A 22,172-nucleotide genomic window follows, 5' to 3' on the forward strand; every position below is an offset into this window, starting at 1 on the left:
TAATATTGTTTTCAATTTTAGAAACTCTACAAGCTTGGCTGGCAGGAAATGATAAAGAAAGGCTATGACCTCACACCTGAAGCCATGTCAGTGAAAGCTGCCAAAGCTTCAAGGGACATTGCAAGTGATGTAAGCAGCATTTTAACTCAGTGTGACATGCTCTGACCTCGTTGTTACAACCTACAGAGTCACAGTAAATTGAGATACACCTCTCTGCTAAGGTGTGGCTTGGAGTCAAAACCAACATTACTGACAAAACTCCTTCCTGGGCTGTTTTTGTCCAGTTTAACAAGGGTTTCTCTGGCATCTTACCAAGTCCAAAGTTTGCTCCATTCATGGCTGCTCATAAAAAGGGAGGAGTTTTCTGCTCTTTGGGCTGCTTCATTTTCAGAGCAGCAGCAAATTTGGTCCAGTTAGCTGAACCCAGTGCCTATCCAGAGAAATCCTCATTACAACTCTGAAACAGATGTGGTGACACACGGACTGCTGTTACTATAAATTGGTACAAATGCAACTCCTGCATCTGTTTTCTTTTTATGGATAGATAATTTATTAATTCTCTATATAATAAAAATGATATTTTATTAATCATTAGGAAATGTTTCCTGTGCTTAAGTATCTTTGTATTTCATAATTTTTCATTGTTGATGATGTTATTCATCAAAATATTTCAGTGTGTCAGTATTAGGGAGTTCTGAGTCAGATGGCACAGGAGGCCATTCCTATTGCCACGCTCTCTCCTTTCCAAGGACTCTTTCTTTCACAGGGAGAGCATTCACTGACACCAAGTCATGCACATCAGTCAAGGGGCTGCTAAAACTTTACATGAGATGCCACAACAAATTGCTTATTTGTAGAATCACAAAATGGTTTGGGTTGGAAGGGACATTGAGGATTATTCAGTTCCGCCCTTTCTGTGGGCAGGGCCACACTACGCTATCCCAGGTTGCTCCGAGCCCCACCCAACCTGTCCTGGGGCACTTCCAGGGGTAATTTCATGAGGAACATTAAGATGAGGGAATAAATTGGTATTTTGTCACTTGCATGTTTGTCACTGTGGTTTGAGTGGTGCCGCCTTTGCCATTGCAGTTCAAGTACAAAGAAGGATACCGCAAGCAGCAGGGGCATCACATCGGGTTCCGCAGCTTGCAGGATGACCCCAAGATGTTGTGGTCCATGCAAGTAGCTAAAATGCAGAGTGAGAGGGAGTACAAGAAAGACTTTGAAAAGTGGAAGACCAAGTTTAATATGCCTGTGGATATGCTGGGCTTCCTTCTGGCCAAGAAGTGTCAGGAGCTGGTCAGTGATGTGGACTACAAACACATACCGCACCGCTGGACTTGTCTGCCAGACCAGGTTGATGTCACCGAGGCAAAGAGGGTCAACGAGCTGCAGAGTGATGTAAGCTCCCTCTGGGTTTAATTCACTTATTTCCATGTAAAATAATTACTGCTGATTGGAAAGTATCTTTGATGAATCGCTTTTGATATCAGTATAGATGAGATAGGAGCTGAACTGCCAGTTAGACTTTTCATAGGGTTTGATCAATGAACAGTGAAATAATCTCTATGGTTTTGATTTTCACCCTTAACAGAACCTGTATAAGTCAGATCTACAGTGGCTCAGAGGCATTGGATGGAGTCCTTTGGGATCTCTGGAAGCTGAAAAGAACAAGAAAGCTTCTGAAATACTGAGTGACAAGAAGTACAGGCAGCACCCAGACACGATTAAGTTCACAAGTATCCCAGATGCCATGGATGTTGTTTTGGCAAAATCTAATGCCAAAAATAGAAGTGATGTAAGTTGCCTCTAGAGACAGAACGTAGGATTCAATAAATGAATATGTTAGTATACATTTTTAAAAAGCATCTCTGGTTCACAACATGCACTTAAAATATCCAGATAGCAGGTGTTTATAGTCAGGGCCTCACTGCTCTTTGTGCCTTGTTCAGAAGATGAAGATTTTGAGCACTGATAATTTACTCAGTATAACTGCAAATAAAACCTTTAGTAAGCAGTATGTAAATATATTGTTTTAATGCTGTTTACATGGCATAACATGGATGTAAAGAAGGAAAAAAGGTTGTATTTCAGTAAGAAGTCATTGTATTATTTGATTTTACTATCTTATTTTGTTTACATCCCTAATTCGTGCTTAGTAGATCTGTTCTTTGCTAATTTAGAGAAAAGGTGAACTGAAATTCCTGCTGTGCAGGTGGATCTTGGATCAGACCAGGTTTTTGTTTGTGTCTCTTTCAGATACTCTACAGGGAAGCTTGGAACAAGGACAAGACTAAGGTTCACATCATGCCTGATACTCCTGAAATTTTGTTGGCTAAATCAAACTTGATTAACACAAGTGATGTAAGTTTGCATTTGAAACTGGGTACAGAGAATCACAGGATTGTATTACTCACTTCTGCAGAAAGCTCTGGGAATAATTCAGATTAATATATTTGCTAAAAGAAAATTTTGATCTTCAATGAAATACTCAGAAAATATTTTAAATTGTAATTTTGAAATATTTTGTATCCAAGGGTACAAAATGCCTGTCATTAATAGCAAGGTATGGAGTTTAATTTAATTAAGTAAACTGTGTTTGGAAACCCATGCTTTCTTTTCAATAGTCAGAGGTGGAAAGTTGTAGCATTGAAAAACTCTCTAGAGAGTTTTATCTGCATTAATTCCTTTCTATCCTTCTCTAACAGAAACGTTACAAGGTAGGATATGAAGAGCTGAGGAAGAAAGGCTACGACCTCCCTGCTGATGCCATCCCCCTCCAGGCAGCCAAGGCATCCCGAGACATAGCCAGTGAGGTGGGTCTTGCAGAGGGAAAATCAGGAACCTCTGAACAGGGCACAGAGGGGGCACATAATCTTGGAGAAAAATAGTTTCTATTTAACTGGAGGAGATATGTAAAATTTTAAAACTGTTGTGTTGCTGCCCACCTCAAATGTTCTGTAATTCTTAATGGTGTGAAGCTAATTAAATTAGCACAGTAATATAAAGATTATATGTATGCTTTGAGAAATTCCATAATATCTCCTGGATGTTATAACAAGTGCTAAAAATTTTGGGAAAAAACACAAGCTAATTAAATTATGTTAGACATAAAACTATTAACTACTGTAGTAACAACGGAGAAACTGAAATGGCAGCTTGAAAAGAGATGGTAATTGTTGTTTCTGTGTTCAATTAGTACAAATACAAAACTGCATACAGAAAACAGCTGGGCCACCACATCGGGGCCAGGAACATTGAGGATGACCCCAAGATGATGTGGTCGATGCACGTGGCCAAGATCCAGAGTGACAGGGAGTACAAGAAGGACTTTGAGAAGTCCAAGACAAGGTTCAGCAGCCCTGTGGACATGCTGGGAGTGGTGTTGGCCAAGAAATGCCAGGAGCTGGTCAGTGATGCCGATTACCGGCACCCTCTGCACCGCTGGACCTGCCTGCCGGACCAGAACGACGTTGTCCATGCCAAGACAGTGTATGACCTGCAGAGTGATGTGAGTAGTTCTTTACTGACTGAGTGACAGCCTTGGGCTGTCTGTCCTGTGTTCTGTCCTAGTTTTGGAGGGGTCTGTGTGGCAGGGAAAGGGCGATGGAGTCAAGTTTTTTCTTATGGAGAACCAGCAGTTGGGAAAGACAAACGCTGAGGGCAGTGGAGAGCCTCAGGAGATGGGTCCAAACGCTGAATGGGTGGCTGTTGGGTTGACCCAGTGGAGCATGCTCCATTAAGTGCAGCTTCCCTTGGTAGGAGTTAGGATTTCTTGGAGAGAGGAGGTTGCTGAGCTGTTTGTGTCCTTTCCTGTCCTTCCAGAACGTGTACAAGTCTGACCTGCAGTGGCTGAGGGGCATTGGCTGGTCCCCAATTGGATCATTGGACGTTGAGAAGAACAAGAGGGCGAGCGAGATCCTGAGTGACAAGAAGTATCGTCAGCACCCAGACACCATCAAATTCACCAGCCTTCCTGACTCAATGCCCATGGTGCTGGCAAAGCACAACTCCAAAATCATGGACCAAGTGAGATTTCTTTGTATTTGCATTTTGAAGGCAACAAGCACCTTCTGTGCTCTATGGATGTTGTTCTATGCCCTTCCAAGGCCCTGGTTGTGGAAGGGGAAAAAAATCCCTCTTGCCTCAGGGATTTGTATTCCTTGTATGAGATTAAATTTCTGTTTGCATGGTTGGAGTAGTAATGGGATACAGTGTGGAAAAGAAAAGGGTGAAGCATTAGAAAGGTGTGGGGAAAGGGCAGGAGTTTCTGGGTCAGTTCAAAGTAGAAGCCTCTTGCTTTGGTTCACGGTGCTGATGTTCTCATTGAGTTTGTTTCCCTAAACCTGTGTGCTCTTGTTTCCTGTTGTTTCCCAGCGCTCGTACATCTCAGCGTGGGAGAAGGACAAAACCAGCATTCACATCATGCCGGACACGCCTGGGATCCTGCTGGCCCAGCAGAACAAAGTGAACTTCAGCGAGGTGGGTGCTTGTTGAGGGTGCAGTGTGTGTCCATCCCTGGGTGCTGCCGTGTGTGGGCAGCAGCGATGTCTGAGGGCCTGGTGGTGTCTGTTGCAGAAACTGTACAAGCAGGCGATGGAGGAGGAGAAGAAGAAGGGCTACGACATGCGGGCGGATGCCATTCCCATCAAGTCTGCCAAAGCTTCCCGGGACATCGCCAGTGATGTGAGTGCACAGCAGCCCTTGTGGCACACGCTGTCACACGGGTGCCACGTGCTGGCAGTTGAACCCAGGGTTTGCAACTGAGCCAAATGGAGGCAACAAATCCATTACCTGTCACTGCCCTTCAGTTGTCCATCAAAGTTTTTGTTCATGCTGTCCACCTGTAGCTGTCCCTGCAATTTAGGGATGTGCACTTTTGCAAGGGAGGGCCTAGGTGGTGTGGAAGAATAGCTGTGGGAGTTGGGTGATGGCCATAGCTCAAAGCAGGGTCCATCCTGGCCTTGTGAGTGCATCTCCTTGTGCAACAGCCTGGAGTTCTGAGGTGTTGGGCTGCCCTCAGCACTGCCCATCTGCATGGCCCTGACTCTGCAGCTACACCGCTGAGCTGTGCATGAGGAAAGAAAACCCAAACCAAGTTTTCATTTAAAAATTAAAGCTGCATATGAAAGCCCAATTTTTTTGCATTCTTAGGTATTAATACAAAATTGCATTCCTGTATGTGTTTGCTGTCTTTATTTAATCTTCCCAGAAGTCTCTATGTAGTTACATTTTATTGCCTGAGTAGTTTGAGTAAGAATTGATTTTGTCATTGTGCTTGAAGATCAGCAAATGATTCTTTATGTAGGGGGTATTAATTGAAGTTTTAGTCTTTGGTTATTGTGTGGATTCTTTTCTAGCTGTACACTGTAGGTCATCTGCTGAACACTTTCACACTCCAAACTGTCTGTGGTTTCAGCTGATAAATTGGCTGGAGGTGATGCCTCAGGGGTTTCTAGGAATATGAAAAAAACTAAAATAATGCTCAGTGCATACTGGTTTTTTCTGCAGTACAAGTACAAGGAAGGCTATCGGAAGCAGCTGGGCCACCACATTGGGGCCAGGAACATCGAGGACGACCCCAAGATGATGTGGTCGATGCACGTGGCCAAGATCCAGAGTGACAGGGAGTACAAGAAAGCCTTTGAGAAGTCCAAGACCCACTTCAGCAGCCCCGTGGACATGCTGGGAGTGGTGTTGGCCAAGAAGTGCCAGGAGCTGGTCAGTGATGCCGATTACCGGCACCCTCTGCACCGCTGGACCTGCCTGCCAGACCAGAGCGATGTTGTCCATGCCAAGACAGTGTACGACCTGCAGAGTGATGTGAGTAGTTCTTCACTGGCTGAGTGACAGCCTTGGGCTGTCTGGCCTGTGTTCTTTCTACAGTTGGAGGAGGGATCTGTGTGGTAGGGGAAGGGCAACAGATGGAAATCCTCGTTTTCTGGAGAACCAAGATTGACAAGTCCTGGGTGCAGATGAAATGGTATGAACAGCCCCAGGAGATGCATACAGCCACTTGATGGGTAGCTGTTGGGTTGACCCAGTGGAATGTGCTCCATTAAGTGGAACTTCCCTTGGTAGGAGATGAGGTTGCTTGGAGTGAGGAATTTGCTAAGTTGCTTTGTTTCCTTTCCTGTCCTTCCAGAACGTGTACAAGTCTGACCTGCAGTGGCTGAGGGGCATTGGCTGGTCCCCAATTGGATCATTGGATGCTGAGAAGAACAAGAGGGCGAGTGAGATCCTGAGTGACAAGAAGTATCGTCAGCACCCAGACACCATCAAATTCACCAGCCTTCCTGACTCAATGCCCATGGTGCTGGCAAAGCACAACTCCAAAATCATGGACCAAGTGAGATTTCTTTGTATTTGCATTATGAAGGCAATGACCATCATCCTTTCCCAGGATTTTGTTCTATGCCCTTCCATGGCCTGGGTTCTTCACCTCAGGGGATGCTGCATCCTCTTACCTCAGGGATTTGTGTTCCTTGTTTGAGATAAAACTATCATTTTTGGTGTGGTTGGAGCAGGAATGGGGTGTAATGTGGAAAAGGGTGAAGCATTAGAAAGGTGTGGGGAAAGGGCAGGAGTTTCTGGGTCAGTTCAAAGTAGAAGCCTCTTGCTTTGGTTCATAGAGCTGATGTTCTCATTGAGTTCGTTTCCTAAACCTGTGTGCTTTGTTTCCTGTTGTTTCCCAGCGCTCGTACATCTCAGCGTGGGAGAAGGACAAAACCAGCATTCACATCATGCCGGACACGCCTGGGATCCTGCTGGCCCAGCAGAACAAAGTGAACTTCAGCGAGGTGGGTGCTTGTTGGGGGTGCAGTGTGTGTCCATCCCTGGGTGCTGCCGTGTGTGGGCAGCAGCGATGTCTGAGGGCCTGGTGGTGTCTGTTGCAGAAACTGTACAAGCAGGCGATGGAGGAGGAGAAGAAGAAGGGCTACGACATGCGGGCGGATGCCATTCCCATCAAGTCTGCCAAAGCTTCCCGGGACATCGCCAGTGATGTGAGTGCACAGCAGCCCTCATGGCACATACTGGGGCTCAGTCTTTTCTCAATTTAAAGTCTCTGCGGTTTCAGCTGCTGTGTTTTGTGGAGGTGGTGCTGTGGGGACCTTGGCGACATAAAAACCTGAAACTAACACTCATTGAACATTTTTTCGTCCATAGTACAAGTACAAGGAAGGGTATCGCAAGCAGCTGGGCCATCACATCGGGGCCAGGAACATCGAGGACGATCCCAAGATGATGTGGTCGATGCACGTGGCCAAGATCCAGAGTGACAGGGAGTACAAGAAAGCCTTTGAGAAGTCCAAGACCAACTTCAGCAGCCCCGTGGACATGCTGGGAGTGGTGTTGGCCAAGAAATGCCAGGAGCTGGTCAGTGATGCCGATTACCGGCACCCTCTGCACCGCTGGACCTGCCTGCCGGACCAGAATGATGTTGTCCATGCCAAGACAGTGTATGACCTGCAGAGTGATGTGAGTAGTTCTTTACTGGCTGTGTTGCAACCACAAGTCTCTCTTGTGTTCTGTTCCTCTGCTGGAAGGCATTCTTCTGGGGGTAATAATGTGTGGATTCTTGGCTGATTCTGAGGGAGTGAGATTGTGTTGTGGGGCTTCTTGTCATGGACAGTCAGCGATGATGTTTTTGTGGGCTCATGCTTCATGGTCACAAAAAAATCATTTCTTGCCATGAAAATTTTGTGGGGAGAGTTGTGGCTGAGACCTTCAGTACAGTAAGGCAGGGGAAGGGCAGCAGGGTAAAATATTTGCATTTGGAAGACCATGAGTGGCAGTGGCAAGCTCTGGGTGCAGTGGTACATGGTACAGAGGGTCTTGGGCAATGTAAGGCATCTCCCATGCCTCTGCCAGCTGCAGAATGCCAAATGGAGCAGGTCTTTGACGGGGACACTAAGAAGACGGAGAAGGAGGGTGGTGGATTACTTGGCAGGTACTTCTACTGTTGAAGGAGTGGGGAGCCAGGTGTGGGGATCTGATCTTCATGGGAGTCCTATTCCTGGTGTCTGGTGGGTTGACCCAGGGAAACATGTTCCATTTGGTAGTGCTTCCCGTGGTAGGAGATGAGGTTGCTTGGAGTGAGGAATTTGCTAAGTTGCTTTGTTTCCTTTCCTGTCCTTCCAGAACGTGTACAAGTCTGACCTGCAGTGGCTGAGGGGCATTGGCTGGTCCCCAATTGGATCATTGGATGCTGAGAAGAACAAGAGGGCGAGTGAGATCCTGAGTGACAAGAAGTATCGTCAGCACCCAGACACCATCAAATTCACCAGCCTTCCTGACTCAATGCCCATGGTGCTGGCAAAGCACAACTCCAAAATCATGGACCAAGTGAGATTTCTTTGTATTTGCATTTTGAAGGCAATGAGCATCATCCTTTCTCAAGATGTTGTTCTATGTCCTTCCAAGGCCCTGGTTGTGCAAAGGGAAAAAATCCCTCTTGCCTCAGGGATTCGTGTTCCTTGTTTGAGATAAAAATCTTCTTTTGTGTGGTTGGAGCAGTAAAGAGGTAAAGTGTGGAAAACAGTGAAACGTTTGAAATATTGGGGAAAGGAAATGGGTTCCTGGGTCAGTTCAAAGTACAGGCCCCTTGCTTTGGTTTGTGGACGTGATTTGCTCATTGATTTTTTTTCCCTAAACCTGTGTGATCTTATCTCCCTCTGTGCTCTGCGTTTCCAGCGCTCGTACATCTCAGCCTGGGAGAAGGACAAAACCAGCATTCACATCATGCCGGACACACCTGGGATCCTGCTGGCCCAGCAGAACAAAGTGAACTTCAGCGAGGTGGGTGCTTGTTGAGGGTGCAGTGTGTGTCCCTGGGTGCTGCCGTGTGTGGGCAGCAGCGATGTCTGAGGGCCTGGTGGTGTCTGTTGCAGAAACTGTACAAGCAGGCGATGGAGGAGGAGAAGAAGAAGGGCTACGACATGCGGGCGGATGCCATTCCCATCACATCTGCCAAAGCTTCCCGGGACATCGCCAGTGATGTGAGTGCACAGCAGCCCTCATGGCACATACTGGGGCTGAGTCCTTTTTTTAAAATCTCTGTGGCTTCAGCTGCTGTGTTTTCTGGAAATGTTGACACAGGGGCTGCTGGGGTCATATAAAAACCTGAAACTAACACTCATTGAACATTTTTTTGTCCATAGTACAAGTACAAGGAAGGGTATCGCAAACAGCTGGGCCACCACATCGGGGCCAGGAACATTGAGGACGACCCCAAGATGATGTGGTCGATGCATGTAGCCAAGATCCAGAGTGACAGGGAGTACAAGAAAGCCTTTGAGAAGTCCAAGACCCACTTCAGCAGCCCTGTGGACATGCTGGGAGTGGTGTTGGCCAAGAAATGCCAGGAGCTGGTCAGTGATGCCGATTACCGGCACCCTCTGCACCGCTGGACCTGCCTGCCAGACCAGAATGATGTTGTCCATGCCAAGACAGTGTATGACCTGCAGAGTGATGTGAGTAGTTCTTCACTGGCTGAGTGACAACCTTGGGTTGTCTATTCTACTGTTTGAGGAAGTCTCTGTGGCAAGGAAAGGTCACAGGAATTCAAAACTTTGTCTTCTGGAGAACCAAGTGTTGGCAAAGGCAAGAAATTGTGCAGCTGAGAATAGTATGTAGAGCCTTTGGAGATGGGGTGAAGGGCTCCTCCAATGTCTCTGCCAGATGCAGATTGAGAAATGGGGTAGGTCTTTGCTGGCAATACCAAGAAGAGAGAGGGAGAAGATTTGTGGATTGTATGATAGTGTCAGACAGGTTTCTGGAAGCTGAACTTATCCAGCGTCACTTTTGTGGCGTAAGCTGGTGGGTTGACCAAGTGGAACATGTTCCATTAAGTGGAACTTCCTGTGGTAGGAGATGTTGCTTGGAGTGAGGAATTTGCTAAGTTGCTTTGTTGCCTTTCCTATCCTTCCAGAATGTGTACAAGTCTGACCTGCAGTGGCTGAGGGGCATTGGCTGGTCCCCAATTGGATCATTGGATGCTGAGAAGAACAAGAGGGCGAGTGAGATCCTGAGTGACAAGAAGTATCGTCAGCACCCAGACACCATCAAATTCACCAGCCTTCCTGACTCGATGCCCATGGTGCTGGCAAAGCACAACTCCAAAATCATGGACCAAGTGAGATTTCCTTGAGTTTGCATCCTGAAGGCAATGAGCATCATCCTTTCCCAGGATGTTGTTCCATGTCCTTCCAAGGCCCTGGTTGTGGAAGGGGAAAAAAATCCCTCTTGCCTCAGGGATTAGTGTTCCTTGTTTGAGATAAAACCTTCTTTTGTGTGGTTGTGTAGTTGGAGCAGTAATGGGTTGCAATGTGGAAAAGAAAAGGGTGAAGCATAGAAAAGTTTGGGGAAAGGGCAGGAGTTCCTGAGTCAGTGCAAAGCAGAGGCCCCTTGCTTTGGTTCATGGAGCTGATCTCGTTGAGGTTTTTCTGAGCCAGTGTGACCTCCCTCTGTGCTCCTCCTTTTGCAGCGCTCGTACATCTCAGCATGGGAGAAGGACAAAACCAGCATTCACATCATGCCGGACACGCCTGGGATCCTGCTGGCCCAGCAGAACAAAGTGAACTTCAGCGAGGTGGGTGCTTGTTGAGGGTGCAGTGTGTGTCCATCCCTGGGTGCTGCTGTGTGTGGGCAGCAGCGATGTCTGAGGGCCTGGTGGTGTCTGTTGCAGAAACTGTACAAGCAGGCGATGGAGGAGGAGAAGAAGAAGGGCTACGACATGCGGGCAGATGCCATTCCCATCACATCTGCCAAAGCTTCCCGGGACATCGCCAGTGATGTGAGTGCACAGCAGCCCTCGTGGCACACACTGGGGCTCAGTCTTTTCTCACTTTAAAATCTCTGTGGTTTCAGCTGCTGTGTTTTGTGGAGGTGGTTCCACAGGGGCTGCTGGGGTCATATAAAAACCCGCAACTAACACTCATTGAATGTTTTTTTGTCCATAGTACAAGTACAAGGAAGGGTATCGCAAGCAGCTGGGCCACCACATCGGGGCCAGGAACATTGAGGACGACCCCAAGATGATGTGGTCGATGCACGTGGCCAAGATCCAGAGTGACAGGGAGTACAAGAAGGACTTTGAGAAGTCCAAGACAAGGTTCAGCAGCCCTGTGGACATGCTGGGAGTGGTGTTGGCCAAGAAATGCCAGGAGCTGGTCAGTGATGTCGATTACCGGCACTACCTCCATGAATGGACCTGCCTGCCAGACCAGAATGATGTGATCCATGCTAAGGAAGCCTATGACCTCCAGAGTGATGTGAGTACTTGCTGATAAGCTCTGGACTACTGAAATGTTTGTAATTTCCTTGGAATATAAACTAGAGTATTTGCTCTCATATCTTTTCACGTTGCATTTTTTTTTCCCTGTTCCAAGCAAGGCCATTATATTTTGAGGAGTGAAGGAATCTGAATGTCAGGGCATTATGAAGGTTTATCTACACCTAAACAACAGAATTAGATCCCTATCATCATTCATAATGGGGAATTTGAATATATTTAAACGCTGCTTAACATACAAAGGGGAAATTTTTAACTGCTGCCTTTATATTTTGTAACAGAACTGCTACAAGTCTGATCTTGAGTGGCTGCGGGGCATTGGCTGGGTCCCAATTGGTTCCTTGGAAGTTGAGAAGGCCAAGAAGGCAGGGCAGATCCTGAGTGACAAAATTTACCGCCAGCATCCGGACACCATCAAGTTCACCAGCATCCCAGATTCTCTCCCAATGGTGTTGGCCAAGCAGAATGCAGACACCATGAACAAGGTGAGTCTGGATTTCATCCAGTAACTCATCAACAATCTCTGCCTAAACCCCTGAGACAGGACTGGGACCACAGACCTGTGCCTGTGCTGTGAGATTTCAGCACTGTAAGGCTGTAAAAATGTAAGTTCCGTTTTTGGTAATCCATGGGAAACTTGTTTTCATCAAGAGCTGATTTAATAATATCTTCCTTGAGAATTATCAAGTTAATTTGTCAAAATTATCAATTGTGTATGTCTCCAAATACTCTGCTGTGTTTCTCCTGCAGCGTTTGTACACTGAGGCCTGGGATAAAGACAAGACACAAATCCACATCATGCCTGACACGCCTGAAATCACACTGGCAAGAGAGAACAAGAAGAACTACAGTCTGGTGAGTGTGGGAGCTCTCCAAATGTAACTGCTCTGTGTCGTGGCTGGATCAGGAATGTTCTGGGAAACCTTCTAGAGATGGCACTATCAGTTTCCTTCAGTAAATCCCATATATATCAAAAAAATTGTGACTTTAAAAGCATTGTTTGTTTATTTGTAGTAGTGCATACATAGAAGAGTGAGCACTGGTGAGAAGAAATTCCATAAATTCCACACAAGTTGTGTGTTTCCACTGAATTTTTGGGGAGTAATTTCTGCCAGTGTGCATAATGTTGGGAAGGCAAAAATTAATGCCAGAAAGGTAATTACCAGCATAATTCTGAAAAGGTGTGATGCCAGTGTTCAACGTTATTTTAGGCAAACAAGTTCACATCAGTAAGCCACATCAGTGGTTTTTAAAAGTAAGTTTTACTCCATTTTTATAGAAGAAAAGTTTAGCTATAAATTGCAGTCAAGGTTACATTATTTAAAACAGTAAAATAAAAATTAACTAACAAATATATTTAGCAAAGGTCTTCCTTTGACATGAATTTGTATCAGCTACTGATCTGAGGTTTTGAGTTAAAGGTAGATAAAACTGGGTATACTAAATCTAAACACAATTATTAGATCTACTTCCAAGCAATTTGTTTTGCATAGAATATAACATATGGAACTTACATGAGTCCCATTGTTTAATTCTTCATCTAGAAACAATACAGACAAGCCATGGAAGATTCAAAGAAGAAAGGCTATGATTTGAGAGCTGATGCCATCCCCATCCAAGCAGCCAAAGCATCCAGGCAAATTGCCAGTGATGTAAGAATCCAACTTTTTGTTTCTTTCTATGTTGACATCTCTCCTCTGCAACCTGAAAATTATCAGCTGGATCCTGTAAAAGGCACTGCAGTTAAACTGTGACCTTAAGTAATAGATTTTTGCAAGTAAATTATCATATATGTTTAAAAAACTAAATATTGATAATTATAAGAACAGTATAATGCTGCTGTCATGATAGCTGTATAGCTCATAACCCTATATGTGTAGATAAGTATTTACAGTATGTGTACATTATATGTAATAAGGGTTAAATGCATTAATAAGACCAGGATTATTTCTCACTAATATTAGTAAAACAAATTTATTCAGAAGCAAAATGATAAAAAATTTCTGTTTAGGGTTCTAACTCAAATAGCAAAACATTTTAGTTCTAGAAAATTATTAGCATAAGAATTGATTTGACTGGTTTTTTTTAAATTGTAGGTTATAGATAAATTTGGAAAGGTTATTGTTAGAAATATTTAATATGAGTAACCGATATTTATAGGTGATACAGAAATGTAATATCTTGGTTTGTGTTTCAGTACAAGTACAAGGAAGGCTATCGGAAGCAGCTGGGCCACCATATTGGGGCCAGGAACATTGAGGACGACCCCAAGATGATGTGGTCAATGCACGTGGCCAAGATCCAGAGTGACAGGGAGTACAAGAAGGACTTTGAGAAGTCCAAGACAAGGTTCAGCAGCCCTGTGGACATGCTGGGAATTGTGTTGGCCAAGAAGTGCCAGCAGCTGGTGAGCGACGCCGACTACCGGCACTACCTGCACCAGTGGATCTGTCTGCCCGACCAGAACGACGTGATCCACGCCAAGCAAGCCTACGAGCTCCAGAGTGATGTGAGTTCTCTGGCATTTGATTTTTGCTGAGGAATGAGTTTGATATTTTAGGTAATTGTATCAGGCCATCTTGTTCTGGAGTGGTAGAACCAACATTTTGAGATTTATTTTTACATTTTGTGGGTGATTGAAACTGACCTCTCCAACAGGATGTGTTAACTAATTGATGCTTCAATGGAATCCTCTAACTCCAGAATTGCTACCTATCATTTACCATTCTGTTGAAGTTGGATAATGGTTTCACCCTTAATGCAGTGGAAATGCACTTTTTTTCTATATTTTATCTTGTGCTTTGAATTTATTTAAATTAATTGTTAAGTTGGTAGTGAGGTTACTTATTGGTGAACTATTCACCATGTAAGTTGCATTATTGTTATTGGTACAACAACCTGTGTGGGTGATTTTTTTTCTATTTTTTAACAGAACTGCTACAAATCTGACCTAGAATGGCTGCGGGGCGTTGGCTGGGTCCCAATTGGTTCCTTGGAAGTTGAGAAAGCCAAGAGAGCAGGGGAGATCCTGAGTGATAAAATTTACCGCCAGCATCCGGACACCATCAAGTTCACCAGTGTCACGGATTCCCTGGAGATGGTGTTGGCCAAGCAGAATGCAGACATCATGAACAAGGTGAGTCCTGATCCTTCTGGGTGAAGCATCAGAGGTGTCTGCCTCAGCTCTGGAGGCAGGACTGGGAATGAACTGAGCACAGGCAATGCTCATTGGTTTATTCCCTCTCCTTAATCAATGTGGGGTTTTTTAAATGTTGTTAAATTTCCGCAAGTCAATCCTCCTTTTGTTAATACTGTCTCTTCCTTATTACCTAACTGATTATCCCTGTTACATTTCCTATATTTTCATTTGGTATGGTCTGTGTTTTCCCTGATTATTGAAATATTAACCTGGTTTTAAATGCCATATCAATCTCTTCCTGTTTTCTTTTTCAGCGTTTGTACACTGAAGCTTGGAACAAAGACAAGACCTCAATTCATGTCATGCCTGACACCCCAGAAATCCTGCTGGCCAAACAGAACCGAGTGAACTACAGTGAGGTGAGTGCAACTGGAGAGCTGAGGCAATTAACTTGTACTTCTGACAAGTATGCTTTTGTCATCCCTGACTTTTAGTTAATATTAAAATATTGTCAGGTCATTTATTTTCGCGAATGGTCTGTTCCCATGCTGAAATCAGAGTTGTTCCAGAAATTGAACTCCTGGATATCTAACTGGGCTATTGAAATATACTATCCCCCATTAATTAGAAATCATTTCTACAGCAAGGTATAGAAATAATTAGTTTTGCTTAGCTTTCCCTAAATGATTTCCATTTTCCAAGCATCTACAATAAAATTACAAGGTCTTTGAAATCCGCAGTTTTTTATTTTCTAGTGAATGTAGAGCTGGGCTGAAGATGTTTAAGTTGCCTGAAAATCAACAATATTGTTTAGGAACTCGAATAGTTTTATTACTCAGATGTGCTGAACTGAAATGCAATTTTGTTTTTGAAACTAGATTGTGAATTTTTTTCTCACAGAAAATGTACAAACTGGCCTTGGAGGAGTCGAAGAAGAAGGGCTATGATTTGCGTTTCGATGCCATTCCCATTCAGTCTGCCAAAGCCTCCAGGGAGATTGCCAGTGAGGTGAGCAGGCTTTGTTCTCATTTCTCTATGGATTTGGTAATGGAAAAGAATCAGAATGTTTGCTATTGCCATACTTCATAGAATGGATAATCTTGAAATCTGTTTTCATAGTGATTCTTTTTTGATTCTTTTTTATGATCCACTACATTGCCTTTAGTGCATGAAGGAAAGGAGGAGCCAGTATTTTTATTGTGAGGAATATATCACTGCAATAAATAAATATAATAATGTGAAGATTATTAATGTGCCCCCTGCAATACTTCTGTTGCTGTCCATAGATATTCAAGCAGCACGACCAAAAATGTGTATCAACCAAGGGTAGAGTTTGTCAGGTTAATTTCTGATTCAAACAATATTTCTGATAAAGTGTCATATTGAAATTCAAGATGTGTGAACATAAAAACCAGGGATAAAGTATGCAATGACTGGGACCACTTTTGCTTCTGATAAGGCAGCATCACATAGAGATGGAGGATAACAGATTTTTATGCTCCTTGTTTACACTCAAGTCAGATATTTCAACTTTTTGTATTCAGAGCAGATTTGTATTTTGTATTTTGTATTATTTATTTGTAATAAATCATATTGTATTACTCAAGGAGTTTTGTGAAAGGTTTGTAAAGGAAGTTAATATTTACAGTTTACTCTGAATAGTAAAAGAATATGAAGTACCAAACTTGTCAGAATGTGACATTAAATGTTTAGTTAATGGAAAGTGTGTTATAGTAATCTAAAAAGTCTTAGGTAATTATATCTAATAAAAAAGCTTCTTATGTGAAAATGATTCCCAAAGTAGAAAGACTTATATAATATTTTTATCTTTACAAAATAACAAGTATGTTAAACTGCTAGAACTATTTATTAATTTGTCAATATACCAAGTAACTTTAAATCTCTTCTGTTTCAGTACAAGTACAAGGAAGGCTATCGGAAGCAGCTGGGCCACCACATCGGGGCCAGGAACATTGAGGACGACCCTAAGATGATGTGGTCGATGCACGTGGCCAAGATCCAGAGTGACAGGGAGTACAAGAAGGACTTTGAGAAGTCCAAGACAAGGTTCAGCAGCCCCGTGGACATGCTGGGAATTGTGTTGGCCAAGAAGTGCCAGCAGCTGGTGAGCGACGCTGACTACCGGCACTACCTGCACCAGTGGATCTGTCTGCCCGACCAGAACGACGTGATCCACGCCAAGCAAGCCTACGAGCTCCAGAGTGATGTGAGTTCTCTGGCACTTGATTTTTGCTGAGGAATGAGTTTGATATTTTACGTAATTATATCAGGCCATCTTGTTCTGGAGTGGTAGAACCAACATTTTGAGATTTATTTTTAAGTTTCATGGTTAATTGATGCTCAGATCTCCTAGAGGTTATACTAACTAACGATATATAAATGAAATCCTGTAATTCCAGGATTTGGATTATCTATAATTTACCATTCTGTTGAAGCTGGATAATGGTTTCGCCCTTAATATAGGTGAAATGCTGTTATTTTTCCCCCAATTTTCTTTACAGCTTTGAATTTGTTTTAATTAAGAGCTGATAGGAAGATGTTTTTCCTTTGGAAAGATGCACTGTGTAATGTACATTATGATGATAATATTATTAAAATAAGCTGTGTAATTTTTTTTATTGTAACAGAACTGCTACAAATCTGACCTGGAGTGGCTGCGGGGCGTTGGCTGGGTCCCAATTGGTTCCTTGGAAGTTGAGAAAGCCAAGAGAGCAGGGGAGATCTTGAGTGACAAAATTTACCGCCAGCATCCGGACACCATCAAGTTCACCAGTGTCACGGATTCCCTGGAGATGGTGTTGGCCAAGCAGAATGCAGACATCATGAACAAGGTGAGTCCTGATCCTTCTGGGTGAAGCATCAGAGGTGTCTGCCTCAGCCCTGGAGGCAGGACTGGGAATGAACTGAGCACAAGCAGTGCTGCAGTTCAAGCATGATGCATTTTCAGTCATTGTGCTTTTGTTATTTCACCCAAAACTCTAAGGTCAGGTAATGGAAGACTCAAATTTGTGTAATATTCTGCATTTTACATTTAAATATTTTCCTTGGGGTGTGTGTGCATTGGGCACTAATAATTCTTTGGTTTATTCATTGTTCTGAAGCAATGTGGCAGTTTCTTTAATGTTTTAAAACTCCCTCAGATAAATTCTACTTTTGTTGATATTGCTTTTACCAGATTAACACATAACTGTACATCTATATTATATTTTATAGTGTCATAATATTGTTTGGCTTAGAAGGGATATTAAAGATCATTTTGTTCCGACTTCCTGCCATGGGAAGGGATAATTTCCACCAGACCAGGTTCCTATAATTTTAATTAGTGTGTTTTCCATGATTATTCAGATGTTAACCTGGTTTGGAATGTCCTATACATCTCTTCCTGTTTTCTTTTTAGCGTTTGTACACTGAAGCTTGGAACAAAGACAAGACCTCAATTCATGTCATGCCTGACACCCCAGAAATCCTGCTGGCCAAACAGAACCGAGTGAACTACAGTGAGGTGAGTGCAACTGGAGAGCTGAGACAGTTAAAGGGTTTCTGATAAGTACACTTTTCATCACCTTTGATTTTTTATTGATTTTAAAATATTGTCAGGTCGTTTATTTTCATACATGGCCAGTTCCAGTGCTGAAATCAGAGTTGTACTTCCACAAAAATATATTTTCTTTTAAAATATATTATGCCCCATAAATGAGAAATCATTTCTACAGCAAGTTGTGGAAATAGGTAAATTAGCTTTCTGAATGTTCCCATCTTTGCCTTCCCTAAATGATTTCTATTTTCCAAACATCTACAATGAAATTATGAGGTCTTTGAAATCTGGTTGTTTTTTTTTTTTTTTCGTTTCTAGAGAACAGTATTTATATTGTCTGAAGATGTCCAATATAGTTTAGGGACTTTATTTGTTTTACTGCACAGTTATGCTGAACTGAAATGCAATTTTGAATTTTGTTTTTGAAACTAGATTGTGAATTTTTTTCTCACAGAAAATGTACAAACTGGCCTTGGAGGAGTCGAAGAAGAAGGGCTATGATTTGCGTTTCGATGCCATTCCCATTCAGTCTGCCAAAGCCTCCAGGGAGATTGCCAGTGAGGTGAGCAGGCTTTGTTGTCATTTCTCTATGGATTTGGTAATGGAAAAGAATCAGAATCTTTGTTCATTTGTTTGCTAGTGTCACTTTTCACAAAATAGATAACACAGAAATCTGTTTTCATAGTGATTCTACCCTATACCTTAAGTGCACAAAAAAAATTAATAGCCAGTATTTTTGTAAGAGTTATGTATCACAGAAAAGCATAAATATAATAATGTGAAGATTCTTTATATGCCCCCCGCATTGTTATCCATGGATGTTCAAGAAGGATGAACAAAAAGATGTAGGAGTCTATGCTAGAGTGAGTCAAGATAATTTCTCATTCAAAATAGGAAACACTTTAAAATCTGTCCCCAAAAGAGATATGTGAGTAAATAAATTCTAAAAGTTTAAATGCTTGTCTTTTCTGGAGGAAAGAATTATTTCTGTTTCGCTGTCACATTGAAACCCAAAACACAAAACTAGGAAAAAAACCCTGCAATGACTGGGACAAGTTTTGTTTCAAGGATGAGGCAATATCACTAAGAGACAGAGAACAACAGATTTTTATGCTCTATGTTTTTCTACCAAGAAATCTATTTAAATGCTTTGTGTTAAAAAAGGATAAAGTGTATGACTATATATATATATATATATATATATATATATAAAATATGGATTTTTTTTCCCCTACAGTACAAGTACAAGGAAGGCTATCGGAAGCAGCTGGGCCACCACATCGGGGCCAGGAACATCGAGGACGACCCCAAGATGATGTGGTCGATGCACGTGGCCAAGATCCAGAGTGACAGGGAGTACAAGAAGGACTTTGAGAAGTCCAAGACAAGGTTCAGCAGCCCCGTGGACATGCTGGGAATTGTGTTGGCCAAGAAGTGCCAGCAGCTGGTGAGCGACGCCGACTACCGGCACTACCTGCACCAGTGGATCTGTCTGCCCGACCAGAACGACGTGATCCACGCCAAGCAAGCCTATGACCTGCAGAGTGATGTGAGCAAATCCTTAAATTTGTAGCATAGTAATTTTTTAACACAGCAATTCTTTAACACAGAATTAAGTCTTGCACAATCTAATTTTTAAAATATGCCTCTAGTCGTATGCATCAGGCTTGTTGAAATGTTTTCATTCTTTCTATTCTTTCGTCAAATATATGTTTAATCCTATTTTTTCAGTAGATATAATTTGTGTTTTACTCTGGCTCTAGCATTGCGCTCCAATACCTCTTTTATTTTTCCTTTTTAATAATTATTTTACTTAATCTTGAAAACACCAATTGTTTTCAGAACCGTATCCTCAGAAACATACCCAGTTGTTCATAATGTATGTGCTTGTTTATATTAATTTTAATATTTGATCACACTTGCCCATATATAACAAACTCTCAAATTTTTTCAGGCTGTTTACAAATCAGACCTGGAATGGCTGAGAGGCATTGGATGGGTTCCTATTGGTTCCTTGGAGGTTGAGAAAGCCAAGAAAGCTGGAGAAATCCTCAGTGACAGGAAGTATCGCCAGCCTGCAGACAAAATCAAATTTACCAGTGTGACCGATTCCTTGGCCATGGTCTTAGCCAAGCAAAATGCTGAGATCATGAATAAGGTGAGGGTGGTATTGCCAATTAATAGAACTTGTTTATGAGGTGAAAAATTCAAAATACAAAGTAAAACCAAAAACTTGTGGATTTAAGAGAAAGTTCATGTCCAAATTCAGCCATTGCATGGGAAAGCTGTTCTCTCAGGGCTCAGTCTGAAGTGAGCAGTTGGTAAAAATCTACAGACAAAAATCCCTAAATTCACATATTTTCCAAGAGTAATACTTCATGATGAACAAGTGATGAGGAGATACCTGAAGTTCTCTGGATGTGAAACTTCTGCAACGTATCTCAGATCTGGAGGGTGAAAGTTGCTAAGTACCTCCTCCTTTATAACAAACATAATCAAACAACTTATACGGAATAATTAATACACTTTTCCTCCTATGGCTGTTTCTTCACAATCCAAAATCTATCAATTGCTGCACCAGCTTAACCTGAGAAAAAATTAGGAGGAACAAAATCTTCCTTCTTGAGCTGTCCAGAGAGAAACTTTGCTGTATCAGGGTATTAGAGCTTACTGGAACTACCCCTGGCAGTTTGTAAAATAATTGTAATTGTAAAATAATTTCATAAAGAACTGTTTGTAAAGGGCTGTTTTCCTCTCTTGCAGCGCTTGTACACGGAAGCCTGGGATGCAGACAAGAAGTCCATCCATGTCATGCCTGACACACCAGACATTCTCTTAGCAAAGGCCAATGCAGCCAATGTTAGCCATGTAAGGACATTTAAACATTACTAAACTAGTGGAAATTCAGAGTTAAGTCAGCATTTCTTTAATCATAAAGATGTTCTGAAACACGCATTCATGAAAAATTTGAGAGACAGTTATGAAATGTAGAAATCCCATCTTTCAGAATATTGATAAGCCATTCTCTGTCTTCTCTTGTGTAGAAACTTTATGTGCAAGCCTGGGAAGAGGCCAAAAAGAAGGGTTATGACATGAGAGCTGATGCAATTCCAATCAAAACTGCAAAAGCATCAAGAGATATTGCAAGTGACGTATGTTATGCCTTTACATTTATTTTCAGTTCCCTTAGAAACAAGAATATGTATTTTTATGATCAGTAGCAATAGGAAATTATGAGACCTTCATCCCAGATTCACTTCTTTTTGTATTTCCAGTACAAGTACAAAGAAACCCATGAGAAGGAGAAAGGCCACTACATCGGGTGCCCCAGTGCCACGGAGGACCCCAGGCTGGCGCAGGCCGCGCGCGCCATGGCCCTGCAGAACGACCGCCTCTACAAGAAGGCCTACAACGACTCCAAGACCCAGATCCACATCCCTGTGGATGCCCTGTCTGTGCAGGCAGCCAAGGAGTGCCAGACCCTGGTCAGTGACATTGACTACAGGCAGTACCTACACCAGTGGACCTGCCTTCCTGACCAGAACGACGTGATCCACGCACGGCAGGCCTACGACCTCCAGAGCGACGTGAGTGACAATGACTGTAGGAAAGCTTTAGGGCAGCTGTGTGAGGCTCTGTTTGTTAGTGACTGGCAAATATACTTTCAAATGCACATTCATGGGCCTGCGGTCTGTCCTGGTATGTTTATTTCATTCTTTCCAATGGATTTCAGCCTGGGTGCCAGAAATATTTGGGGCAGTTGATAAGGAAGCCATCTTTTCTTGGTCTGCTCTAGAATGTTTGCTTTCAGACCACTTGCAGATCATGCCCCTGCTTTGAATGCAGTGTCTTAAAAGTATCATTGTTTCTGTGCAAATCTGGGGTGCTGTGTCTAGAAAGGACCTGATACAACAGAGCATCACTGGCTGCTTTTTGTGTGAAGAGTATGAGAATAAGTTGGGGAAAGGCTTATAAAAAACCTTCTTGCACTTAGAGCTGCAGAATCCCAAAATGGTTTGGGTTGGAAAAGACCATCTTATTCCAACTCCCTGCCATGGGCAAGGGACACCTTCCAGTAGACCTGGTTATTCAGAGCCTCATCCACACTGGTCTTGAACATCTCCAGGAACTGAGAGTGCACCAGCACTCTAGGCTGAGAGTTACCTCTGCAATGCTGGTAACCC

The 22,172-nt window shown here is 43.0% G+C and overlaps 1 protein-coding gene across 50 annotated transcripts in view; it reads left to right on the forward strand.

Moving 5' to 3' along the window:
• The window catches only part of NEB (nebulin), a 158,793-nt gene that overhangs the window by 20,680 nt on the left and 115,941 nt on the right, over positions 1-22,172 (forward strand). For 42 of the 50 annotated variants that reach the window (XM_038142070.1, XM_038142082.1, XM_038142075.1 and 39 more), the window contains 38 exons: positions 22-129; positions 1,090-1,401; positions 1,595-1,798; positions 2,260-2,364; positions 2,709-2,816; positions 3,200-3,511; positions 3,826-4,029; positions 4,378-4,482; positions 4,579-4,686; positions 5,512-5,823; positions 6,146-6,349; positions 6,696-6,800; positions 6,897-7,004; positions 7,168-7,479; positions 8,143-8,346; positions 8,695-8,799; positions 8,892-8,999; positions 9,162-9,473; positions 9,932-10,135; positions 10,487-10,591; positions 10,688-10,795; positions 10,962-11,273; positions 11,575-11,778; positions 12,044-12,148; positions 12,838-12,945; positions 13,491-13,802; positions 14,226-14,429; positions 14,747-14,851; positions 15,333-15,440; positions 16,348-16,659; positions 17,081-17,284; positions 17,851-17,955; positions 18,443-18,550; positions 19,226-19,537; positions 19,943-20,146; positions 20,752-20,856; positions 21,033-21,140; positions 21,264-21,575. In XM_038142070.1, the coding sequence (XP_037997998.1) occupies positions 22-129; positions 1,090-1,401; positions 1,595-1,798; positions 2,260-2,364; positions 2,709-2,816; positions 3,200-3,511; positions 3,826-4,029; positions 4,378-4,482; positions 4,579-4,686; positions 5,512-5,823; positions 6,146-6,349; positions 6,696-6,800; positions 6,897-7,004; positions 7,168-7,479; positions 8,143-8,346; positions 8,695-8,799; positions 8,892-8,999; positions 9,162-9,473; positions 9,932-10,135; positions 10,487-10,591; positions 10,688-10,795; positions 10,962-11,273; positions 11,575-11,778; positions 12,044-12,148; positions 12,838-12,945; positions 13,491-13,802; positions 14,226-14,429; positions 14,747-14,851; positions 15,333-15,440; positions 16,348-16,659; positions 17,081-17,284; positions 17,851-17,955; positions 18,443-18,550; positions 19,226-19,537; positions 19,943-20,146; positions 20,752-20,856; positions 21,033-21,140; positions 21,264-21,575 (6,981 nt within the window). The remainder of the gene's footprint in view (positions 1-21; positions 130-1,089; positions 1,402-1,594; positions 1,799-2,259; positions 2,365-2,708; positions 2,817-3,199; positions 3,512-3,825; positions 4,030-4,377; positions 4,483-4,578; positions 4,687-5,511; positions 5,824-6,145; positions 6,350-6,695; positions 6,801-6,896; positions 7,005-7,167; positions 7,480-8,142; positions 8,347-8,694; positions 8,800-8,891; positions 9,000-9,161; positions 9,474-9,931; positions 10,136-10,486; positions 10,592-10,687; positions 10,796-10,961; positions 11,274-11,574; positions 11,779-12,043; positions 12,149-12,837; positions 12,946-13,490; positions 13,803-14,225; positions 14,430-14,746; positions 14,852-15,332; positions 15,441-16,347; positions 16,660-17,080; positions 17,285-17,850; positions 17,956-18,442; positions 18,551-19,225; positions 19,538-19,942; positions 20,147-20,751; positions 20,857-21,032; positions 21,141-21,263; positions 21,576-22,172) is intronic. The other 8 variants (XM_038142107.1, XM_038142101.1, XM_038142104.1 and 5 more) reach the window with 7 other exon arrangements.

The sequence above is a fragment of the Motacilla alba genome, chromosome 7 (genome assembly GCF_015832195.1).
Source record: "Motacilla alba alba isolate MOTALB_02 chromosome 7, Motacilla_alba_V1.0_pri, whole genome shotgun sequence".
Classification (NCBI taxonomy): Eukaryota; Metazoa; Chordata; class Aves; order Passeriformes; family Motacillidae; genus Motacilla; species Motacilla alba.